General features: G+C 32.5%; 3 protein-coding genes across 5 annotated transcripts; 2 read left to right on the top strand and 1 right to left on the bottom strand.

Annotated features, from left to right (window-relative positions):
- Positions 1-1,078: 1,078 nt before the first annotated feature.
- On the bottom strand, positions 1,079-3,869 carry LOC132046318 (oil body-associated protein 1A-like). The gene is made up of 3 exons (XM_059436947.1): positions 3,648-3,869; positions 2,152-2,555; positions 1,079-1,381 (listed from the first exon to the last, which is right to left on the bottom strand). Exons 1-3 carry the CDS (start codon positions 3,767-3,769, stop codon positions 1,206-1,208), a joined length of 702 nt encoding a protein of 233 aa, XP_059292930.1. The 5' UTR covers positions 3,770-3,869; the 3' UTR covers positions 1,079-1,205.
- Positions 3,870-5,742: 1,873 nt separating this feature from the next.
- Positions 5,743-7,122, top strand: LOC132067788 (uncharacterized). The gene is made up of 2 exons (XM_059461118.1): positions 5,743-6,097; positions 6,654-7,122. Exons 1-2 carry the CDS (start codon positions 5,773-5,775, stop codon positions 7,055-7,057), a joined length of 729 nt encoding a protein of 242 aa, XP_059317101.1. The 5' UTR covers positions 5,743-5,772; the 3' UTR covers positions 7,058-7,122.
- Positions 7,123-15,329: 8,207 nt separating this feature from the next.
- On the top strand, positions 15,330-26,220 carry LOC132045166 (transcription factor bHLH128). 3 transcript variants are annotated; one of them, XM_059436528.1, is made up of 6 exons: positions 15,332-15,877; positions 22,484-22,797; positions 23,621-23,758; positions 24,488-24,553; positions 25,207-25,275; positions 25,909-26,220. In XM_059436528.1, exons 1-6 carry the CDS (start codon positions 15,478-15,480, stop codon positions 25,963-25,965), a joined length of 1,044 nt encoding a protein of 347 aa, XP_059292511.1. In that variant the 5' UTR covers positions 15,332-15,477; the 3' UTR covers positions 25,966-26,220. The 3 variants fall into 3 exon arrangements, with proteins under 3 accessions (XP_059292823.1, XP_059292511.1, XP_059292006.1); XM_059436023.1 differs by having other exon boundaries at positions 15,333-15,877; positions 22,475-22,797; XM_059436840.1 differs by lacking the exons at positions 24,488-24,553; positions 25,207-25,275 and having other exon boundaries at positions 15,330-15,877; positions 22,475-22,797.
- The last annotated feature ends 651 nt before the right edge of the window (positions 26,221-26,871 follow it).

The raw sequence follows: 26,871 nt of genomic DNA, 5'->3' as shown, positions 1-26,871 counted from the left end.
AAAAATAAAAAACATCCCTATACTTAACCAGAAAATAAGTTTTATATTTATATCCCCAGTTTAATTTTGTATGAACGAGCAGAGGTGTATCTAGCCTACAAGATAGGCCCAAACTTTCAACGCGGAACTTAAATTTATGTGTAAAAAATTATTAAAATTATAATAAATAGTAGATATGAACTCCCAACTTTAAAAATATAATGGGTTCAATGCTAAAAATCTTAAGATTAAACCCATAAAATTTAAATTCTAGATCCGTCTCTGTGAACGAGATATAGAAATTCGAAGGGTAAATTAGTACCGCGCAAGAATATGTACCGCGCAAGAATATGATGTTTATAGAGGGCATCAAGAAATCACAGTGAAAGACCTCTAAAACATACAGAAAAAAGAATAACAGGACAAAATTCTTCCCAGTAGGCATAAATACTCATGAGCTCATTAAAAGCTATTCACAACAAGATGCTTTACTTACATAGATCTTTAGCTCAATATAATGCAAATGGAAGAGGACTAAGCTTATAGCTTAGGCTATGCAATTTGTACCTTTAAGTTGGTTCTGACTTCTGACTTGGTTATCTTTTAAAATATAAAATCCAGCTGTAAAGTTAGATGAGCTAAATAAAATCTCTTGCCCTCTTATAATTTGAATAGAAAAATAATATAATTTGAATAGAAGAAGAAAATAACTTTTCCAGAGATCTTTTATGTGTTTTTTTTTTCTAAATCAAAAAAATCTCTTATGTGTAAAAAATAAAAATTTCTGGTAAGAGTCGTACTACTAAAAATAGCTTGCAAAGGACTGATATTGTATGCTTCTTGTTTGACTTGGTTGTTTTTTAAAATGTAGCTCTAAAGTCAAATGAGCCAATTATTTGTGTTGTCTGCTTCTTGTTAAAAACAATTCTCTTCCAAGACCCAAAAAGAACTTGCTCATTCTAATAATATTAAGACCAAGGTACGACGAGCAACATTTATACGCAATTATTCTCCTATTAAAGCAAAGGAAACCCAAGCTATACTCATACACAACAACTGAGGTACACAATAGAAATACTAGTCTGCACAGGCTATATAGATACACCACCATATATTATAGAGTTTGATAACAAAACGTAGAGAATTATTCTTTCACCAACTTAATATCTACATAGGCTCTCTATATATAAGTTCCCATCACCATCATAAAAGAAGGTAAAAAAGGTTTAAACAAAAACTCTAGGGACAGATTCGACGGGCTTGCAATCAACTTCTCTAAGTACAGTCTTAATGCCTTTGCCTCCAGCATTAGCAAGTGGGTGAATCCCATGAGCAGGTCCTTCCATGTATGCCCTCTTCTCTCTTTCTTCACTAAATGATACTCCAAAACGTTTCTCCACATCTACATTTCATGTTATGAGATAATGTCAGAATTAACAAAGGAAAAAAAAAACGTGCTTTTTTCGTTTAGAATACAAAGAAAGTCAAGCATTTTATGTACTACCAAGATCCAGGCTTCAACCTCAATGGAGGTAAATAAATTGGGCATCACTCATGAAGATATATAACATGGAAGTTGGGCATTGCTCATTATCAAACGCCCATATAATGATTTCGGCAAAATAGCAATTAATAGTTTAAATTCCAACTAATAGAATGTTTGGCCAAGCTTATTTTAGCAAGCTGCTGTGTTTGGCCACGCTTACGAAGAAATAAGCGTGAAACAAGCGTGAAATAAGCGTTTTTGAATAGTAGAAGAAGCCAGTGGAAGCCCTTTTTCTCCAGAAGCTCGAAAAAATACATCTACAGTGACCAAGCCCAAAGTATTGCTTGGAGCAAAATGCTTTTTAAAAATGATTAGTAACACAAACTGTTACTCCACAAAAAAATATTTTTTCTAAAAAGTACTTTTTCTAAATGTACTTCTGACAAAAAGTGGGTGCTTCTAAAATGAAGTGATTTTAAAAGTCTGGCCAAACAATGCTTTGCTTAAATCGGGACGAACAGATTAATGCCTCATACGAGCGTACCTGTAACTAACGTGTTTAATTTCAATACAGGACACCATAAAAAATTTACATATGAGAAGATTGTTCAGTGAAAATTAACAAAACTGAAAATACAGCAAGTGACCTTAATTCCATAAAAACACGATAAAAGATTTTTGCGTACCTTGACCAAGATTCTCATCGAGCTGACCATCTCTAGTAAGAGCCATCATAACTTGAGGAATTCCCAAAGGAAGTGTATCACCTCTATCAACTTGCCAGAAATGGATCACTTTCCCATACGTTTTCGCAACTTTTTCGTGATCTTGTCGTTGAATCGGGCCTGGAACAGCAGGCATGAAGAGGACACCACTCTTCACCTCGTACAAATGGGAATGCCAGAATTTCTTTTCGTCATCAGGTAATGTTAAGAAGAGTTGCTCAGAGATGATGTACTCGAGCCCGATTAATCGGCCATCGGCATCAGGCCTATCGTAAATAAGACACTGCCTGAATTCTTCGTTTTGGTGCCCACAAAAGTGGTGCGCCTCAACTTGTCGAGTCATGTCGTGTCCATAGAAATGGAACCTGAAGTCAGATGCATGGCGTACAAATTACCTTAGCAACTTGAAATAACAGTTTATAGGAGAAATTAAACTTTCCCCTTCCCATTTTACGATATAGTATGAAAATAGTCTCACAAACATTTTTTCTTATATTGAAGATCACAAATTTCAAAAAAAAAAAAAAATATATAACAAGAATTTAAATTTTACATTTTATTTTTGATATCAGACAAATATTTTACAAATTCAATATCAAATTTTTTAAAAATCTTATAACTACAAACTTCAAAGTCGTTTTTTTTTTTAAATTTTCGTGGCAATATCTTAAACCAAAACTTAAGCTTTTCTTTTCATTCTAAGTATCACACAATATTTTTAAAAAATACTCCACTTCAGGATGTTAATACCACAAATTTCTGTTGTATAACTACCTCTAGTTTAAAAAAAAGAAACACTTATATTTTTCTTTTTATTCTTAAGATCAAACTAATCTTTTAGTATCACACTATATTTTAAGATGTTCAATATCACAAGTATTTAAAAAAAAAAAATTATAACTACCTCAAGCTCCAAATTCTTCGTGTTTAACTTTTTTCAAAAAAAAATTCGTGCCAAATCAAATTATATTTATATCATATAAATTGAGACAGAAGTAACAAAACAACCGACAAAATAAAAATCCATCCATTAAAATGATTACTTTGTTGGAACGACAACCAGAGGCGCATGTAGCCTATAAGGTTGGGTTCAACTGAACCCCAAACTTTGGACGCGGAGCCTAAATTTATGTTATTAAAATTGTAATAAATAGTAGATATCAACTCCTAACTTTAAAAATATAATGGGTTCAATGCTAAAAATCTATAGATTGAACCCATAAAATTTAAATCCTGAATCCGCCTCTAACGAGAATAACAACATACCCGGAATAATTCCACAAGTGGAGTTTACGGTAACAACAACATATCCCATATAATTCCAAATCTCAAATTTCACAAGTGGGGTCTGCGGAGGTGCGGAGGTGGGAGTGTATGCAGACCTTATAACTAGGTACCTTCGTTGTAATCTTATTAATTAGCAAAAGTGAATAAGATAATAGAGAAGTAAAACTAACGCGCAAAGGTGCTGATGAATCTTGTTGATTGGACCAAAGCCTTGAATGGTAGCCGTTGCAGTTTCAAGAATTGCCGTCCCAGTCTTCGTTGGTTCACCTGGAACTTCTGGATGAGTTGCCATTTTTTCTGAAGTTTAAAACACACACACACACACCAAAAAAAGAGAAATGATAGTCAAAAATTATTATGTTGTGTTGATCTGTTTATTTTTGGGTCTGGAAGAAGGGCTTATAGATAGGAAAACGACTAGCATGCAGACTCACACGTGGCAATGAAACCTGTTTTTGATTGATTTCTTGTTGTAACGTGGCTGTATAGGTGTCTTCTGTTTGGGGTAATTGAAAGCTGACTCTTTCTTGTTCTGACTTGTTCTAGCTTAAGCTAGAACTACAAGTGTGACAAAAGCTACTTCAGTTTGTTATAATCCGACAAATTTCGATTGTGTTCATCCTACTTGTAACTTTTTATTTTTAGAGAAATGTTAATAAAAAACACATTTAAAGTATCATTTTTTTTTTAGTTTTCCACCTGAGCTATCAGATGTTTGAGTTTTCTACTTAAACTATAAAGTATGAAACGCAAACATCAGATAGTTCATGTAGGAAAATCACAAAAAAGTGTGTGTTTTTTTATCATTATCTCTTAATTTTTCAATTAATTTCTTTATTATCAGCGTGAGTGCCATTTGGCAACATTTTTTATATAAAAAGAAACTACACCACACACCATTAGATATTAATCGAAGTGTATTTTGATAAATAGTTGAAGATAGTTCAAATAAAAATACAAACACTTGATAGTTATGATAGAAAAATTGCAAAAGAAAAATGATATTACTTCAAGTGTAATTTGGATTATTATCTCTTTTTTATTTTTATTGTTGACTGTATATTTTATTCATCTTAAAAAGATACAGCACAAATAATTTTAAGGGAGTGGTATATGCTAATAGTTTATATCACTGTTTTAGAAGTTAAAAAGTCATAAATTTAAATTCTGAATTCACCTATCTCTCGTATATCTAGTCCTGATTTGCTTTAGTGCAATTTGCCATGTCAATTTCATCCTCTTGATTTGGTGATGCTTGTCGTTGCCAAAATTTTCCTGGGCCAAGCCCATTAACACTCGAATGGCCCAATGGGCCCAATTAGCTGGTACTACATGGCATTTCCATCATAAGCGCACCAGTCCACCAACACGAACACTATCGTCCAAATACTACATCATAGATTAATAAATTAAGTAAAACCTTATATGGGACGCCATGATCGTAACAAAGAGATACTCTTAAAGAAAGAGTTGTTTCATTTCCTTACTTTAATTTATTTACTTTAAGATTGATTCTGAATGCCGCGCATAACAAACATCATCTTCAACTAACATTCACTCTATTTTCAGTGCCCCAAATCCACATATTATCAGCGTGAGAAACTCAACGTGAAGTCCACATTATTTAATTTATATATAAGTTAGTACTTATAAGGGTCGTTTGGTAACATGTAATAGGAAAAATAATACATGTATTAGCTTTTGTATTATTAATTACTTATTTGACGGTGTTTTCCAATCCATGTATAACTAATATCAGTATTGTTCTTATTTTAGTACACCCTATTCAGTATCTAAAACACCCTATTCATTTAATATAAAAACCAAACACAACTAATCCCAACATAACTATTTTCAGCGTTATTAATACACTATATTCAGTATTATTCTTATACACTTGATCTATCAAATGACCCCTATACAATTTTGGTATTTGACTAAGATAAGAGCAAAAATTCAGTTACGATGCCAAACCTACATATGACATCACATTTATCAACTGTCCTTTTGGCACTAACTTTCTTACATCAAAGCCATAGAGTCTGAAACAACTTAGCTTTAGCATCTGCATGATCCTTAACGCATTACCAACTGAAAAAAGAGACCACAAATTTATAATTAGCTAATACATAACTTATAACGTGACTCCAAAGCAAAGCTTGCATGAAAAATCTAAGCCTTGCATTTCACGTGCCTCTCTCAAACGACTCTTATTATTAAATTGAAAATTTTCGACTATCAAATACACTCAAAACAACAAAAAAGAAAAGACTTTATTCCCCAAAAATATCATCAATGAACTCTCAAGAAATCCAACAATCAAACGCTACACAAATCCAAAGTGTTGAGATATCAATACAAAACCTCATTAAAAGTTGGGACAAAAGGCAAAGATGGAATTTCTTTGTCATGAATCCAACACAAGAACCAACCAAGCAACAATGGAGAACAAATTTAACCAAGTTTTTAGAATCCATACCCCTTAGGATTTTCACAATTGTGTTACTCATAATCGACCTAGTCTTCACAAGTCTTGAGCTCTCCTCCTCTTTGATTTCCTGTCCACAAAATCGGAATGTGAAAAATCAAGAAACAGAAGAGGTTTGGTACCATTGGGCAGGTATTGTCAGATGGTTTGTAATATATATGAAGTGAAACTTTCCTAAAGACAAAATGAGTTTGAAAGACTTTATATTTTAAAATACTTGGTGTTCTAGCTTTATTTTTTTTTTAAGACAAACTTGGATTTAAATTTATACGTATATTTAAGTTTTAAATTTAAAAGAACATATAATGTTCATTCTGATCATCATTAGCCTCCTTACAACTCTGTAACTCATGCATCTTCTAATTAAAAAGTTGCCAAGTCAATTTGTATAGGCATCAGCGACAAACATAAATCTCATCGCTAATTGTATTTAATGAACGACAGATTATCAAAAGATAATGATAGCTAAACCAACTATTTAGGTAACAAATTAGCATAATTAAGATTTTGTACCTAATTTCTATTTTTTGTTTTTGCAGTGATATATATAACTTTGTTGTTTCCTGAAGAAACTTGTCGATTACTCCCCGCCACTAAATAGTATACATACATTTATTTTCTATAAGGATATTAATTTTTTCACCCTTCAAAACTTTACTTTAATTCTGTCTTTCTATTTTTCTAACAGGTATAGGGATCTTGGGATTGTTGTTTCTGAAAAATGTAGGCCTTGTTGTAGGTCTAGGAGGCGCGTTTTTTCGGAGGCCAGGGTACGTGCTTGATGGCATAGTGGTTATGGTGGCATTATTTTTGGAAGCTTATTTGGAGAAAAAGGGAGGAGGATTACTTGCTGTTGTTAGCTTATGGAGAGTTGTTAGAGTTGTTGAAAGTGCTTTTGAGCTAAGTGATGAGGCAATTGAAGCACAAATTGAAGAGATTGTTTGCCAATTTGAAGAATTGAAAGAGGAAAATAGAAGATTGATGGACAATGTAGTTGAGAAAGATAAGGAAATTGAGATACTTCAAGAAGAGTTGGATCAATACAAAACTCAACTTACTAGAGATACAACTAGAAATTTATCCTGTTCTTAGATATATTTTAAAAAAAAATTATTTCTCTGTTATTTATTTTTTGTGATTTTCCCTAATTCAATGTGATCTATAAATAAGTAAAGTGAAAAACTTACAATCGCTCATGAGGTTTGGAGGAAGGGAGAAACTTTAGTTTTCCCAACTCAACTAACTAATGACCGAAGAGAATCAAATGATAATGTAATGTAAGGTAAAGCTATACCTTGTATGGCCAAATTTTCAAAATTTGCTTGTAACAGTTTGTGTTTCGCTAATCAATTGGCAAAATATAAAATATTTTTTTACCAATATGAAAGCTACAATTTGTGCTTTGTCAAAGTCCAAAAGTGCTTCTATGGAAATATTGCTTTTAGCTTCTAAAAAGCAACTTTTACTACTAAAAAAACTCTCTTTTTCCTTACATGCTTAACAAACCCTCAACTCTCTAAAATAAATATATTTTTTAAAAAAGAAAAATTGACTTCTCAAAAATTTGATGTCACGCCTCGAACCATGGCCTGGGCGAAACACGGCACTCGGGGCCTTACTGCATGTGACCGAGCGAACCACATGGCTTGCTGAATCATCATGAGGCATAACATGAGAGGAATATACCGTGAATGCATGATGAGCCTTTATAAAACGTAGTAAGTCATAATACTTAATAAAAATACTCGTTTAAACATGAGTGCGGAAATAACATGAATGAGCCAAAATGGCTATACGACTCCAAATGTCTGACATAACATAACTGACTTGTCTAGTCTATGAAACCTCTATCATGAGTCGATCGAAAACATACTTCGAGACAAGGCCCAAGATACCTTAGATGCATAACTAATCATAAAACAAAAGTTGACTAAACCCCGAATGAGATGGGGCTCGCACGTGGGCGATACGAATGCGTCCCATCGAGCGGATGTGTGTCTGTATATCGGTACACACGCATCGTGAAATGCGGGCCCCGGGTGTCAATAAAGGGGACGTCGGCACGTTGAATGTACTGGTATGTAAAGCAAGCGAAAGAAATAACATGGGACATGGAATAACGTGATAAGAATCGAAACGAAAACACGGACATGAAAGCGTAGCATGAGTACACGTATATATATAGCATAAGTAAAACATGATAAGTAGGAGAGCATTTCATAAACCGACGTGTGATATCGGTACGTGGAGTACGGTCCTCGCCGCGACCCAGAGCCTCATACCTTGCCAGGGTATAAGATGGTATCGTGCACGATGGATCCATTCGGTGTAAAATTAAGGTATCGTCCTATCGGGCGGAGCGATCACTTGTCCTACGGTGGCTACGTAGTTTCGGGCTATCCGAGCCTTCTCGAATTTGTGCAACTCCCAAAAACATGAACATAATATAGTTGGCTAAGAAGCCCATGATTTTCGTGAAATGACTTGTAAACATGGTTTCACGAAGTAACTTGTAACATAGCTTGTATCATGGTTTTATGAAATAACTTGTATTTAGCATGTATATTTCTTGTATCATGGCATGAAAATAATTATATGATTTAATTGCATGAAAACTTGTAGACATATAGGATATTCATGAAATAATCATTCTTAGTCAAAAACATGCATGCAAGAACCCATGGAATACAAAATATGGGTTTTCATGGATCACAGACGGATTCTCAATAATCATAAAGAATTATTAAGAACTTAATGATGGAATTATAACAATTCATACATAATATAATCATGGACATGGACCTAGGGTTATCATGAGCATGGTATAGAAACCCTAGTTTTAGTAGAGAATCATAATTTATGGATTATGAGGCGTGGGAAGAAACAATGATGTTCCCGCGCGTGATAGTAACTCTACATACCTTAGTCGCTCCAAAACTCGAATTAAATACTTGAGCTTTGAAGAGGATTTCCAAAATCTTGAATTCTTGAACCTTGAGATGGTTTTCTTGAAAACCCTAGTTTTAGGAATGATGATTTCTTGTTTAGATTACAAGGATATGTATTAGAATTGACTTGGAATAATTAGAGTACGCTTACCTTGGTGTTCTTGAGGCTTGGGACTTGTTCCCTCTGACTTTAGGGTGATTTTTCGTGACTAGAGATGTTAGGGAAATAAACCCCAAGCTTAAATATAACTTAAAACGCGAAATCGAACTTTTGACCCGAAATCGACCTGTTTCGCGATGGGTCCGCGATGCGGGTGAATCGCGCAACATTCTACAGGTTACTACTCAGAGTTGCGCGATCGGCCCGCGAAGCGGGGCCATCGCACGAGCTCTCACGGGCCCTCACGCGCCCCGAGAAGCGGTGTGTGTCGATTTTGCGCAGTGTTCGGTAAAATAGGCATAACTTCTTGTACATAGCTCTGATCAAGGCCCATAATATACCGTTGGAAAGCTATTTCAAAGGGCTACAACTTGGATGTTTTAAGTTTCCTCAAATTCCCAACGGATTTTCACGAAATTCAACTGGAAGGCAGACGTATCAAAACTTAGCCGATTCTATAGACTTTTAAACGCCTTACTATTAGCCATATTGACGATCATATCTCCTCGCTCCGATCTCTCGATTGGCCTGGTCCTTATATCGTTAGAAAGATATTTTTACGTACTTTACAACTTTCATTGAGGTACTTTCCCAAATTCCCAACTAATCAAAGAGTTATCACGCCGAAGTAGCCTATCAACCATTTTCGCAAAACGTTCAAACCTTCAATTTTTCCGCTAAAACTCTAATGATATGAGTCTAACCTTGGGCTTACAAGATACGGGGTGTTACATTTGACCAACAGGCTATTATTGTCGTACATTTTGAAAATAATTTGATATTGTATTGTCATAAGTGCTTCTTCAAACAAATAAATGCATATAAATTTTTAATTCTTAACCTTGATTAAATAATTTGTATTTTTATTTTAATTTAGAATTTTTATTATTTAATTTATATAAATATCGAGTGCAAATAATTATTTGCCGCCTTCACATCCCAAGTGGCATAAATTGTCAAATTTGTCTCACTGCCCTACTTATTGCCCACTGAACGAATGAGCTGGTCCATACTACGGAGCTGTTTGGCCTTTGATTCCATTCCCTTTATTTGCATTTCTTTTTGCAAAAGTCTTCAGCTTTTGGTGACTTTTAGACCAATCAGAGGAAACTTTTCTTATTAACCAATTAAAACCGACTATGACAAATTGACAACCTTTTGAAGTGTAATTCTTATACTCACTGATACTAAGTGTTACCTTACTCAAAAACACGCATATTAAGAAATTAATAATGTAATGTAAAGTTTATCAAATTATCTCTATATAATAAAAATAAATTATTTTTTCTCTTTGATTAGAGCATGCACAAGTAGTAAACCTTTTGACATTGAGAATCCAACAATACAAAGTTTGGCTTTTTCCAACCATCATTTAGATGTTACTTTAACTTGTCAGTTTTTGTCTAAGGGAGTAAAGGGTAGAATTGGAAAAAGCTAGTCAATTGTGTCTTGGTTTCCTAAGATGGCATTTATTATGGGATAAATTGTTTTGGCTAATTAGGTGACACTTATTATGGGATGGTGGGAGTAATATATTTTTTTAGCATGAAAAAGGCATTGTACAATCAATATTCCCTCGAAATAAAAACCTTAAAAGGAAAAGAGTTGCTATTTTCCTTATTCTTGGTACTGTTTTTGCTTTTCTCGTATTGATTTTCCTTAAAGAATAAAGCTTTGTGATATACTCGTATTATTCTTACATAAACTTTGAGGTTCTTTGGTTTTGGATAATAACCAAAGTCAATAATATTAGGTTCATATATGTCTTCATATGTGTCAAAAAACTACTAATAGTATTTCTCTCTTGAGAGTATCATCAATCTATTGATTCAAGGAGAGAATAAAAATATTAAAAAATTGCAACCTTCCAATTATTGTAGTCAGAATTCTTGAGGGTAAACGTAGGACAAAGGTGCAACTTGTGCAATTTTTAGTACATTATATATAGGTCATGTACTACATGCATGCATCTAGCTGTTGAATCGATGTGAGAGTTAATATAAACTATTCTTAGGAGAAAAAAGTCGGGAAAAGGTTGAAATTTGTGTAATTTAGCCCGTGTTTGTACAATCTAACTATTCAATCGAGGTGAAATAAGAAAATTGTGATAATAGTCAGACGCTCGAGGAGAAACAGGAAAAGAATACAATTTGAATGATTTGATTTTTGAATTTATACCATCTATTCATTGAAATGAAGTGAGCTTAGCGAATTGTACGTAGATCATCAATGTTAATTGTAATATAGAATATTCTATTTTCGAATTAACAAGAAGATCTAAATGAAGGATATCTTTTTCCAATAATATAAGCTAGAATTAGGAACAACAAAATGCATATAGGTTTTAACGTATACTAGATTTTTTAAATTAGAAGTCGAAAACGGCGAACCTACTTTAGTTTAGGTTCAGTAAGTTGTTCTCTTGTCATAATAGTGTTTTTATGAGCTAAATTATGTTCTTTAATGTCATGCAACTTGAATTGGACAATTAATTGAGACCCTGTTGTAAATGATACATCATAAGTTGCGGTTCTTCGACGAAAAATATTCCTATCAAAATTTTATATCAATTTGTAGACCTCTTTTCTTCAACTCAGAAAAAGAATGATATTAAATAAATAAACAAGTAAAACTTGAAAGTTACTGAGTAAACTTTTAAGTTATATATATTGGCGAAGTAAATAATACCCACACAATCAAATTACTTATAATGTTTTAATGATAATTTTCTACACTAATCATTAATTGGTATCGGATGGAAATGGTAACTAACCTGCTTTATATCATCGATTATACTGTACCAATCGCGTAATATTTTTTTATATCATAAATAAATTTATCTTAAATCCTTACTGAATTGAGTTTTATCTCTCTCTTCTTCCTCTTTTTATTTTCCTTTTCTTCTTTTTTCATCTCTGTGTATTTACAAGTTTGGCCCATTGCGGTTTTGTAATTGAGATTTAACGTTCAAATAAGGTAAGCATAGGACTTTCTGCAGTATACTTTTTCGAAATTATAAAATATAGTGTTCAAATTTATTTTTAAAAATAGTAGTGTTCAAATAAGGTAAGCATCGGACTTTCCTTAGATAGACCAATAAATACTTTTTAGAAAAAAATGTTCACACTGGGAAATGTCAATGCCTAAAAAAAGAATAATTGACATGGTCAATACAATATAACACAGGACTAGAAGACACGCTATATGTTCTCGGAAAGCGCATGGGAACGTGAAAAAGAAAGAATTTTTCAATATGAAAACATAAAATCTACTCTTCTAATTGTTTATCAAAGAGGAATCAAATTGACCTAAATAATTATTACTAGTAGAATCGTAAAATTTGCAAATGACACTACGAATTCAAACTTTGCATGCATTAGTCTTTGACCCCGGTTAATTTCGCGGAGGGTAACTCAAATTTTACTTTAATGCATCTAAGTTAATGTGTTATTTTTTTGTAACAAAAAAGTCAATTAACTTTGTAAATATCACATAAATTAGTGTTTGAACAATTTTTCTATAACAAAAGCGTATTCAACTTCACCTCATAGGAATAATATTATGTTATGATCACCATATCTCTTTGTATCCTCCTAGTGACATTATACGATAATTATGCAAAGTTGAGTTAATTTTAAATTTTTAAAAAATAGTTTAATAACTTTTATAATACTTTTTACTTACAAAAAAAAAATAGTGATTATGCTGCAATATAATGAAAATTGAGTTAACAGGAACAATATGCATGAAATTAAACTTGTTGAAACTACTAGTACATAGTGTACACGACTACATGCACACTTATTAACCCCACTTGTATATACAACCACATGCAATTAATGCAACCAATCGACTTCTATCATGAGAAGGCAGGATACATATTAATTATCTTCTATAAAATCCTTGTTGGATCGACAGCCTTCTCGTCACTTGATTAATTCAACGGCGATGCACTTGCTAGTATAGTGTTGTTTCACATGCATTACAGGATACTTTTGCACGCCAGATTGAATAGCAACTTGCACAAAATGGTAATTAAACCTGTCAGAGAGGTCGAGTCAATCACAATGACGGATCTAGAATTTTTACTCAAGGGTTGAAAAAAACAACAAAAGCAGAGAGAATTTTAAACATCTTGAACCGTTTGAGCAGACCTTATGGATTTATTTAAGGTATTCAAAACTTATATATGTACACAAATACAAAAAATTTACTCTACATTTACAGTGTAATTTTTTGCCGAGAATCGACACTAGTTTGGATAAACCTTGCAAGGGGGACCAACAATGGGGGTTGTGTCGGAGGGGCAACTAGGCCCGGTAGACCGGCCCAAGTATTAGCCCAATTCTTGGCTCACAGAGCACCAGCCCGGTCCGACCCAAGTATATCATAATATTTGGATGATTATAAAAGCTTCTAAGAGTAAAATGCGAGATGTAAAGTTACTCTTTCTATTTGAATTTATGTGTCTTAGTTGATTACACATGGAGTTTAAAAAAATAACAAATATTTTTTAATCTCATGGTTTAAGCTAAAAATTAATGTGATGTACCATTTTTTTTTCTTGTGGTTTTAATGTTGGAATTAAATGATTACAAAATATAAAATGAGATATTCTTTTTGAAACAGACTAAGCAAAGTGAGCCACTTAGTCCTCATTTGTGTTCTTTAATAATAAAATATCAGAATCTGAATACACATCTGAATATTAAAATGGTTGTATTAAAATTTGAATGCTAAATAATTAAGATTGTTTTTTCAACTTTTGAATGCATAAAACTTATTTTTATTAAAATAAATATAAATATAAATATAAAAAAATAGTAAATTTTCTATAAATATAATATATAATAAAGTATTAAATTATTCTAATATGTATCGATTAAAAATTTCAAAAAACCATATGGCGGTTGGTGGTGACGATAACTAGTTTTGGGGGTCGTAGATGTTGATTGTGGTGTTATGGGTAATGGTTAGCAGTGGATGATAATGATAGCTAATAGTGGTGGTTGACAATATATAATAGTGACCGATGGTTGTGATTATTAGTAATGATTGATACTTGTTGTGGTAATAGTAATTGGTGATGACGATTTTAAGTGTCGGCTAATATATAGTGGTTAACAGTTGATTGTAGTGATTGACAATGGTGGCGGTTGTGGATGAGGATGTTGATGGTGATTATGGGTGGTGGGAGTAGATAATGGTGGAGGGCGGCACGACGACAGCAGTGATAGTTGATAATGTTGGGCGATGGCAGTAGCGGTGATTGGGTGAAATCAGTGAACTTCCATCTTTGTTGAAATCCTTGGATACACATCTTAATAATATTAAGATTTTGTTACAGATCTTTAATCATTCAGATATATTCAAACTCATTAAATGGTTGTAACATAAACAATACAAACACACTTAATGATTAAGATATGAATGATTAAAATTCAAACCTGAAAAACAAACGAACATAGTAATCGAGACCTGATTGATTAAAATTAAGATTCACATTGAATGTAAGTAAACGAGGCCTTACATTATAGTGAAACTAAGGGAATTATTTGTTTTCAAATTTAAGAACATTCTCTTAAGAGGGGATTAAAAAACATAATGTGTCATAAAAAATGAAATTAGGGACCCATTTGGCCATAAGAGTTTTTTACTTTTTTCCGAAAAATGTTTTCACTTTATTTGAAAATCAAAGTTTGGCCATGAAAATTCTAAATACGACTTGAAGTTGTACTTGAAATTTGAAAAACACATAAAACTTTTTCACTTTCAGTACATTCAAACAAACAAATATTCTTTACAAAAATTATAACTAAACACAACTTCATCTTCACTCCAACTTCAAAATTCCAAACAAAGTGAAAAATAGTTAATTTTCAAGGCCAAACACCTACTCCCTCCGTCCTAAAAAAATTATCTTCCTTTTCTTTTTTATCCATCCCAAAAAGATTGACACCTTTCCATATTTAGAAACAATTTAACTTTATAAGATGAATTACAGCCACACAAATATCCAAGACTTGTTTTGGATCACACATTTCAAAAGCCTTCTTTATTTTTTAAATTTTATGATAAGTCAAATTAAGATAATATTTTTGAGACGGAAAGAGTACTAATATATGGCACTATATTGAAAGCGAGGGGGCGGGGGGTAAGTACTTTTTAATTTTGCATAAAAGGTTAAGACAAAAAATAACAAAACCCCATTGGCTGATCCACTCTCTCTTTCTCACAGAGACTTTCCTCAAACTAGTGTTGTAGCACATCCAAAGCATCAATACTTTTTAAATTCCCCACTTGCTCTCCCTCTTACCCCCTCCCTCTCTATTAATTTTCTCCAAATCTTAAACACATCCAATTTCAAAAACAATTCTCACACATCAAGTTAATTAGTACTTCAAATGTATCCTTCATCAACATCATCTTCAATGAGTCATAGCAGCAGTGGCCTCACGCGCTACGGTTCAGCTCCTGGTTCATTTCTAACCACAGCAGTTGAATCAGTCATTAATGCTAACAATAATCATGATTATTCTGGTCAAGGATCTCATCACTCATCATCGCATAACATCGGTCCTTCGAGGTATTTTCAGTCAAGTTTGGCGTCTTCCAAGGAGTCATTAAAGGAACAAGCGAATAATAATTTACAGAGATCATTTGGTTTTAATGACCTGACAATGGGCAGTGGCGGCGGTGGTGGAGGAGTTATGGGGACGAGTTCAACAACGCCGTTGGTGAGACATAGTAGCTCACCAGCTAGGTTTCTTAATCAACTCGCTGCTGCTGCTGGTGATACTACTGGTAAGTTTTTTTACTTACTTTCCTTTTTTTTTTCTAATTTCTTTTTGAAGTGTGAATTGACCAATTTGACCTTCCTGTATACTCCCTTGCAATTTCGACATAGATTTATCAATTTTGTAAAAATAAAATTTCTATGATAATTTATAATTCAAATAATTTAGAAAAAATGTTAGAAAAATATGGTAAAAAGACTATATCTGGTAGATTCCCCATATATACTAGGTTCATTGAAACAAAGGGAGTGACTTTTTTTTTTTTTTTTTTTTTTTTAAACTGAAGATGCATAATACTTTAACAAGAAATTATAAAAACTATTGAGAGAATAATTTTTTACCAAACAAAAATCTTCATTGAATATATTGGAGATATTGTTGTATTACCTTGGTGTGTATGATTCCTTTCTATTTGTTTGCTTTTTTTTTTTTTGTCTGCTAAAGTCTTCAGCTTTTGGTGACTTTTTAACCAATAAGAGCAGACTTTTGCTAATTGACTAATCACAACTGACTTTGCATAAATTAACAAAGTTTGAAATGTAATTTATATTTTAAGTATTCATTCATGTGACAGTGTTTGATTGAACACATAATTTTTTTAAAATAAACTTTTAATGTATTATAAAGTATTCTTCGAACTTTTGTGCTTAAACATATCATGATAATTCTATGATGTTTAAAGCATGCAATTGATGTTAAATGAAAAGGTTGAAGTTAAACAACAACAACAACAACAACATACCCAGTGAAAGTTTGAAGTTAATTTTTTTTTTTTTAAATATAAAAACGTATGATTTTTTCTAAACAGATTAGATAGAAAGAGTGTCATATAAATCGAAAGATAGAAAATATGAGTAAAGTTAAATTGGGAATAAGGATTCCCACAAAAGGAAATAATGTTGCTATTTTCCTTACATCTTGTGGTACTATTATTGGTTCTTCAAGACCTAATTAAGCTTAATGCTTTCTCATTATAATAACTTTAATGAACCTTGGTGTATTTTGCTTAATAGCGTGGTAGAAAAGGTTATAATAACGAATTAAGTTTCAAATACGTGAAAAAAACAAAATCTTAGTTTGTATGCTAAAACCTAATTATCAAATTCAGTTAAGAAGCTAGTTGTATAGCAAGTGATTAAAAATACATGACGGGTTATTGATTGTATTTAACGGCCAATTAGCTATAGAGATGAAATGAGAAAGTAGGTTTCTTGTAGGTAAAATCAATGGATGATTAACGTCATTTGATCTTATTTTGATCATCCATTGGACTATATTAACTTCTTAATGAATTGTCATGAGATTAGAGTACAAAAGTAAGATTTACTTATGTCACAATTAGACGTTATAAACTGACTAGTTGAGCTATTATACATATATTTAATTACTCAAAAAAGGACTCATGAAGAGTAAGTGGGGAAAGATGCTTAGAGTTAGTTTGTCTCATCTTATTACATATAACAAGTTGCAAATAAAAACCACTAAAACATAAAAAGAGTTAATACCTCTTAGCACTTATGTATTGTTTATGTTTAAAGGAGACACTTAGTACTAATAGAATCTTTAATACCTCCTTACAGCTTGGAAATTCATTTTTTCTTTCCTTCCATATGATTAGTACTTTAAACTTTTAAATTTACAATAACGAATGTATCATATCGACATGTCGGGGTTTTTGTTGTTTAGTGGTAAGAGCGCAACATGTCATAGGTGAATGAGGCGCATGTCATGAGTTCGAATCATATTATAGACAAAAAGTTGATATTTAAGTAAAATAAAAGTAGAAGGGCGGGCCAATCATGTATCTTCAAATCATGCACCATTGATCCTCAGAAATTTATCGATTATAAAGATAAGTATCATCATATCGCAAAGAATTTAGCTAATTCTATTGTTCCTTCGGTGAGTGCCATTTTATGTCTGTTCTTTTTATCCTGTTTACTTTCCACAAAATTCTAATTATCAGTCGTTTGGCAAGGTCAAATTGTTTAAAAATATAGTCTTTCATTTTAGATAAGCAAGAAGTAATTTGTTACTCCACAGCTTCAATTTATGAGACATAGTTTAATTCGATACAGAACTTTGAGAAAGAAAAAAAAGTTTTTGAAATTTGTGGTCTTAAATATGCTAAAACATTTATGGCTATAAAACTTCTCATTAATTAGGCTAAAAGAAAAAAATAAAAAATAAAAAATAAAAATTTCAATATAGAAAAGTAACATTATTTTTTGAACGGATAATAAAAGTATAGTGTTACATGAAGTGGAACTGAGAGTCATTTTTTTCTAAATTATTTATGTAGGGGATCAAATCTTGGGTTAATTAGGGTAAACGCAATCAGTTTCCTAATCTAGAAGGTACTATATACAGTAAGCAGCCGCAAATTATTGTTATTGCTCTTTGTTTATCGAGAATAAACTTATCCTTAAAGGGCAAATTAGGAAATTAGTGGAGCTAATAGGTAGGTCTTAATCCTGTCTGAACTCTTGGTGACATGTAAATGTGGGTTCCACATGTGTGTGCACCAAGTTTCCAATCGCCCACAGCATTTTGCAAATGAAACCACTGGTATTATAATATAAATTAATTGATCATGCTGGATCCCTCTTTAACAAGATAGAATCTCATAAGGCATAATAAGCACTAATAATAGGGCCTCTTTTTTTATTTTTTTTGAATTAATTACACTTTAAATCCCTCAATTATTGACAAAAAAATAATTTTAGTCCTTATAGTATCTGACTACGCATATTTAACCGTTAATTACTTTTTATGTGCACTTTTAATCTCTTTGTCTATGAATATTCACAAATTTTGAGGATTATTAATTGTTCCACCATTTGATTATTCATGTGTTGTGAACGTGTAGTGTTACTCCATATTTGAGGGTATTATTACTTGGTTCTTTTAACTATATCGAATTGAGGAGCAGGAGTCAATTTTTTTTTTTTTTTTTTTACCTCGGGTTTTGGTCTAATGATAAGAGTGCAACGTTAATGTGTGAATTACTTTCACATTCGACAAGAGTCTAGTATTTAAGTGAAGAAAATTAGAGAGACCGACTCATTATCTATCGAATTTCAAACCGTGCGTTACTGACCACACAATTTCTCAAAAAACATTTGACCTTTTTATTATTATATTGGCTAGATCCTTAGAAGCACGGAAGGAAGAAAGAGTGGTGCAACTTGCAAAATTTGATTTGATATTAGGTTGGGAGTTAGAAAAACTGTGTGTTTATTATCAACTGTCAAAAACTCTACAACTTTTTTGGTATATAATAGAGTCTGTTTCAAATAAAAGGTGGTTTCTATGATCTTTGTCCGACAATATATATTGATTTGGAATATGACATACAATATGTGTATGTTTTGACCACGAAATAAGGCAATTTAATCTCTATCAAAATCTTTAAAAAATACTACATCGATAGCTTAGTTTTAGGTATAACATTAGAGCTTTAACATTATTATTTGTCTAAGTTAATTTGTGTATGAACTAAGTCATGTTCATTAATGTCAAACTTGAATGAGTCAATCAAGTGGTGCCTGGGTTCCTCTATATTTATTTTCCACCTTATTGTAATTGATGCATTAGAGGTTGAATGCTCAATTGAGCACAAGAGTCTTCTATTAGTTAAGTTGTAGCTCTCTTCTCTTCAGCCCAAAAAAAGTTCATAATAAATAATTAATAAATAAAACAAGTAACAACTTAAAAATATATTAATTCCATTTGTTCCATTCTATGTATCACTGTTTCTTTTTAAAATTTATTCCAAGAAGAATGGTCTGTTTTGGTAGATTAAAATTCTTTAATTTTTATTTTATTTTATCCTTATTGATATGCTTTTATGCTATAGAAATGTAATTGCATATTTTAGACGGTAAATTCTAAGGATACTTGTGCTAAAAGTCCTTATTTTATTCCTACTCTGTATCCAATCAAATGCTGCTACATAAGCTACTAGAATATTGAATAGGAGTGAATACTTTATAATTCATGTCAATAAGTTATTTATTCAAAGCTTTCCAACTTGATCGAAATTTCCAGCAATACTAAAAGTAGTGAAAAATTAGTTAACTATATACTCCCTATGTTCCATATTATAAATTTTGTGTCCAATCAAACACCGCTACTTAGAATGAAACTTAAGGGGTAGGATAGAAAGACTTAAGGAACTTTTAGGGGCACAAAAAATGTTTATGGTCTTTGTAATTTTATACGAATATTGTGCAAGTAGAGATTACGGGGTCATTTTTGCATTATTATTAGTAATTTAGTAGAGCAAGTTGCCAATTGGGCTCCAATGAGCTGCCCAATGAACAATAGATAATATCATTGTCTTGTTTCCTTAATCATGATCTTAGTAAGAAGCTCCTTATTGGAGGAAGTGAGCATTTTCTTTGGTTTTTTGTGGGGTCCAAACTTTCAGATAGCAAGTTGACATTAAAAAAAATTCTAAAGTCCCAACTAGCCAATAAAATAACAAAGAAAAAGTTTTGTCCCTTTATTTAATTGATGGTGATTGTGCCTAGATTCTTTGAATCCATTTTTGCTTATTTTGAGGTCAAGATCCATTCACCAAACAGCTCCTAAAATTCTATGACTGGTCAGTTATCACGAGCATGGGTATTTGCTTGACCCGTTATTCCCACTTGCTCTTTATAATAATCCATTAATATTATTATAAATGATTTATATCTTAGCAGCCACCTAAAACCAGCCCAATGTTTTTTGAGTGCTTCACTAGTTTTCAATAATTGATGTTTTTTTACCCATCTCCCTTTTCTCTCCTTCTAAAATATTTTCAAAAATTTTCACCGGTTGTCTCTTTCAGAAACAATTGTTTAGTAAATGATCCCCCTTTATTTCTGTTGCAACTTATGGAGTGGTTTAAAGGTCTTTTTGAACAAACTGAAAATCTTATGAGAAAAACATTAGATTTCTAAAATTTTGTAGATGTTAGACTACATTCTAATATTTTGTTAGTCCCAAGGGTTATATTTGTACAACTTTTTAGAATAGGGATAAAATTTAAATGATGATCTAAAAAAGGCACATTTAGGTAAATCACGGCCTTTTCTTTTTCTATTTATATACTACTATTATTCAGTCAGGATATATTGTCATAGTCCCTCCTCTTTAAGATGTCTGAAAATGACTTATTTTTAAAACAGACTTGCAAGATTAACAAAGGTAGAATAACGGTTATTTATGACAGAAATGACATGCCAAATAAGGGCTGAAAGGTTAAAATAAACAAATGAGTTTAAAGTCATGTGACATAGACCATGTTGCTAAGGTTTATGTAAGGTTGTTTTGATCCTAATAATAAGACGAGAGTTTCTTACTGTGATAATTTGTTATGGATTTTGCAATCTCAAAAGGTTGCTCTTTATTGATAATTGAGCTTCAAGCAGCAACATACTCAATGTAAATGACATATAAAGTTGTTTAAGTGCATTTTAATGTAAATATTAATTGACAACATCGCTTGCTACAATTCTTCTTCTTTTAGTTTGATGAAATAATCTTTGCCTAAAAGAGGTTTAGAACATTGGTCATTCTTGTAATATGTGGAATCACAAAGAATTTTGTTAGCTCTTAAAACTACCTTTTGAGAATACTGAGTCATTGTTTTCTATTTCTTATAGTTTTATTCTTTCTATCATTTAATTTAATGTAACTAACGAAGAGTTATGATTGTTGTTGATAACTTTCTGTTCTATTCTGATTAACCTACATTCGTCTTTTTAGTCCTTTGTTGATTAATCATCTTTTGCTATTCCTATAGTAACCAAATGTTAAAAACAATTTAATTCCTCAGAGCTCACATCATAACACCACACAGTAGGAAAATAAGTGTGATTTGCTCAATTTGATTCTTTTTAGTTGCTATGTTGCTTGAATCCTCCAAAAATGCCACCACACCGTGTCGGATCCTCCTAAAGTCAGTTAATAACTTTTGGAGGATCCGACACACACCCGGCTGCATTTATGAGGATCCAAGCAACATAGGTTAGTTGATATTTCTTGTAGTATGGTACTTCTGTGCTTCTTGTAAAACAAGTAGATCAGTCGTTATTACCCCCAATGCCCAAATTAAAGAAGTTTACTACTCCGATAGACCAAAACATATTTTATCACTGTAACGTTAATTTGAGTAGCAAAATTCATACCTAGTCAAACAAAGACTTCAATTAAGATACTGGAACCAAAGGCGAACAATTTAATCTGGAAAACAAGAAATTCTTTATGGTAGGTCTGTAATATATTTAAATTTTGTCAATGAAGACCTTAAGATACAGAACCAAAGGAAACCAAATGCTTTGTCAACTAAATTTTGTTTTCCGTGAAACATATTTGTAGCAACCTAAGTATAGTCGCCATTAAAATGTTACTTTCCGTGGAGACTACAAGGGTCACACTAGAACTATCAGTTTTTGTGGCTACCAATTTGAGTCGCCACGAAAATGCTTACTTTTTGTCGCTATTAGAGGGGTCGCCCGTGAAAGATTCATTTCTTGTAGTGATTTTAATGTGGAAAAAAAGAGCTCGTTAGGGTTGTGATTTGTAATATAATTCAAGTTTGACTTGACGTTAGGGTTTTCAGTTTCAATGGGGAGAGGAAGCTACAATTCAAAAGGCGTAGGAGATAGTAGCCGGGGAATAACAAGGCTGAACTCTCAGCTTAGTTTCACTAGGCAAGAAGCTCTCTCTCAAATAGCAGAGGAAAATGAGGATGTTGAAGCGACCAGTACAGACAATGGCCATCGAAAATCAACACATTCTTATGCCACTGCAAGTAATTTCGCAATGGGTTCTTGGGAAGACAACAATTCTATAATGTTCTCTGTCACACCGAGCAAACGAGCCAAGCACATTAGCAATGACATTGTCAATGGGCTCGATGAAGGGGAAACTCAGGTAATATTACTGAAACTTTGTAAAAGAATTCTTTTCCCGGTGAAACTCTATTTTGTAGTAGCTAGTGTTAAAGGGTTGTGTTTTCTTTATCCTGGTATTTAACAGTATTTAACAATAAGTGTGTGTACGCTCTACCCTCCACAGACCTCACTCGTGGGATTACACTGGGTATGTTGTTGTTGGTTTTTAATAATATTTATGCGAAAAAAACGAGATCTCATATTAAAGATATTAAACTTCTGGATGAAAAAAATATCATGTGCTTTGATTTGGTGTTTCCAAAATCTCAATTTCTTTCCTTCAACACACTGTTACTTGAAATCTTTCAAAACGTTGATTTAATTCTGTTTTTGACATTCATTTATCCCTATTTTCCTACCTTTCTTCTTTCTTCCAGCTAATAAACTTGATAAACACATAAACTTTCACTGTTTGAAGTCTGTGTTTTCAACATGTCAACGGCACTAGATATATTTCCTTTACATTTCCCCCTTAACAACCTCACTATCTATGTTGCTCGGACTATTCAAAAAGCAAAAATCCTTCCGTACCCTTGTCGGATCCTCCAAAAATGGTCTACTTTTGGAGGATCCAACACGCACTTGTTGACATTTTTGAAGAGTCCGAGCAACATAGCTTACTGCTATACTCTGTATATGATTGTTTTCTTTCTGCAGCAGATTGTAAAATAGGCAAAATATTCCATGTTGGCATACTCAATCTTTGTTTCTCGTGCGCAACTCTCACAAATATTGATGAAAACTGCATTGTTATTACTTGGGAAGGATGAACTGATGTTTTTTGATTTTTGAACCATTTTCAGTTTCAGTTTGGCTTGTCTCAGACAGCACTAGAAATGGCGTCTATGGATAGATTGCTGCACATCCCCGAAGATTCTGTCCCTTGCAAAATTCGTGCCAAGCGTGGTTGTGCTACTCATCCTCGCAGCATTGCAGAAAGGGTGAACTTCAAATTTCTTAAGTCATTGCTTTACTTGGCCAATGAACAAAGATAAAAATCCAATTGAACTCTATCAACTTATTCTTTCCTTGGTCCGTTTCATTTTATATGGCTTTGATTGGGAATGAAGCTTAAGAAAGATAGAAAGACTTTTCTATTCACAAGTTGAATATATATAACAATACCAATCAAAAGTTATTGTATAACTTGTAGTCTTTACTCTTTAATATATCATGACATTCCTATGACTGCAAGAGCATGTCATTAGGATGGATTATTGTCAAAATAAAAAAAAAATGTCATTAGGATAAAATGAGAAGTATAAAGTTAAAGAGTTTCGGCTATAGAATTTATTCATTCTATTGGAAAAGACCACGAGTGAAACAGACGGAATAAAAAGATAGTCAATCAACTATATGAATTTCTCAAAAGAACTTGTACCATTTGGGAACTTATATTACTCTAATGTTTTGAGTAAGTGGTACAAAATAAGTTTTCCTTTTAGGTCAACAAATTAATTTCTTCGTACTTCAAGAAATGTTTTAGTTTGATCAGTCCTAAATGAATATATTATACACGCATATTGTTTGAAAAAGAACAGGTAATAATCAGCTGAATTTGGATGCGGCATTTGTAAAAAAAATCCTGAAAATTTGGATAATCATAGCTATGTTTGTGCGCTGATATATACATGATAATGAACATTATTTCCTTTTCTTATCTTGTGCAGGAGAGAAGAACCAGAATAAGTGGGAAGCTAAAGAAGTTACAAGATCTTGTTCCAAACATGGACAAGGTATAGTTCTTACTTGTGGTTCAATTAAGTATTTTCTCATTCTTTTCATGTTAACTTCATTGGTAAAGAAGATCATGAGAAATGGCTTTTCAAACATAGGTGGATTCAAAATTTTGAGTTTATGGGTTCTGAATAAATTTTATCCATAATAAATGGATTTCTTAACCACCAACCCCACCCCCCCGCCGAAACCCAAAAAATAGAAAAAGAAAAAAGGGAAATTGGCCAAAGCTACTGGGTTCTGTCGAGCTTGTAGCTAGAACTCTAGCTCTGCCTCTGATTCAAACAGGGAGTGTCATTAACTTTTAACCCGAACTTGTGGTATAGCTATGAGGTTGTAAGCATAGCTATTTAGAAGTGTCTCATATACCAATAAGGTTTGCTTGGAACAGAGAAAAATAGTAGTGAATTGGAAGTGGCAAATGGTACTTCCAACGCTTATAATTAATTGGATACTTCTTGCTAAAATGCTGTTCAACTATCAGTTTAGTGAATAAGTATAGATCTTTTGTGTAAAAAAAGAACTAATCTTTCAGTAATCTTGGTTTTATGCTTGATTTTCTTATGTTCCTCTTCACACAGTTTTTTCAGTTGGCTCTTCTTGGAACATGCTTGAGCTTGCAAATTTTATCTTCTAATTAAATTTTTTGCAGCAAACGAGCTATGCTGACATGCTGGATCTAGCAGTGCAGCACATTCGAACCCTTCAAGATCAGGTTCAGGTGTGTAGAATAAATTGATCATCCTTTCTACTTTTGCAGCTTTACTTGATCTATCCTGTTACATGTGCCTAGGTATGAATATTATTTTAGGTCAAGTATGGCTAGGTATGTATGAAAATACTTTTATTTTATGCTGCTTGTACTCTTCGAAAATAATGCAGCATCTGTGTTTGATCATCCAAAAGCTATGCATTTTTGGAATATCCGACAAGAGTACAGCAATAGTTTTAGAGGGTCTAAGCAACAAAGCTTATGTTTTCACATAGTGTTTGCACCAAACAAAAAATTTAACCAGCATTACAGTCCCAGGGGTATAACCAAAAGTATCTATCGTGACTTCTATATGAGATAGATAATCCCATGATTGTGGTATAAAATTTATCCTGATTTTAAATTTAAACCAAATTTTATCAGGATAACCCATTTAATCCCTCTAACCCAACCGCTTGAAGATCATAAATTCAAGTGAAAATAATTAAAAAGAATTTTTTTATGGGATGTAGGTCTAATATATTTTCCAGAAAGTTAGTGATGAAGGAAAGATGATAAGCTTGCAAGATTAACCAGCCCACATTTATACCTGTCAATGAAGTAGTAGGATTATATTTCATATATTTTCTTTTTCTTATGCAGAATCTGAATACAGAACTTGAAAACTGCAAATGTGGATGTAAGAAATCAAGTCAATAACAGTGCATACAAAATGGGAGAAAGCACTTTAGCTGAAGATTGACCTAAAGGATTTTTGTCACCATTGCTTCGTGGAAACTCAAAATTTGTACATAAGGAAGCAATTTTCGTACTAGCTTTTTAACGCCAAAAGTGAACTCTCTTGTCGTTTTTTCTTTTTTTCAGTTAGACCGCGAATATGATTGTTTTGGATTATTTCTAGTTTTCTTTTTTCCCTCTAACATTTAAATTTTAATTCAGTTTTGGGTTTATTTATGTTTTTGGATTCTTTTCTTGAAGATCATGAAGCTAATTAATGGTGATAATTTCTTGATGATGGACATCTACTTCTCCATTTCATTGTTTGGTATTATAAATGGCAAAAGGGGTCAAATTTGGTCATGTACTATACGAAAATAAGCGATATGTCCGCCACTAGACTTCGGTCTAATATTTACCCATTTCTGTAGTAAAAAAAATGTTTCGTTTTGCCTTTGTTATCAAACCCCCGCGGTCCTCTCACGATTGGATTTGAATCAATATAGTGTTACCACTTACCATCGATACTTTAGAAAATGGGAAAGTTAAGGCATGTTGAGGCTTTTGCCTCTTTCTTTTTTATTTGGATAACATAAGCAGTGGATCTTTGAAGAATCCTCTAATCAGTTGGAAAATTTGAAGATATTAAGGGCAGTTTAATATACAATTGATATAGCGGATGTGTTATTACAGAAGTGTCCTAATCTTCAAGAACTTGGTATCACTATTTTTTTTGACGATGAAGAGATTTGTACTTTAACAGTCCCAAATTGGAGAATCTTTCCCAGCTTCAATTACTTGTCCTTTACTTTCTTAGTAAAAATCTCTGATCTTTAAACTTGCCTTCAAATCTAAAGTTGTCATTTGAAGGGCCTCAAATAGTAAGAG

The sequence above is a fragment of the Lycium ferocissimum genome, chromosome 1 (assembly GCF_029784015.1).
Source record: "Lycium ferocissimum isolate CSIRO_LF1 chromosome 1, AGI_CSIRO_Lferr_CH_V1, whole genome shotgun sequence".
In the NCBI taxonomy this organism is placed as follows: domain Eukaryota; kingdom Viridiplantae; phylum Streptophyta; class Magnoliopsida; order Solanales; family Solanaceae; genus Lycium; species Lycium ferocissimum.
The sequence above is the reverse complement of the archived record's forward strand: the minus strand, read 5'-3'. Positions and strand labels throughout refer to the sequence as shown.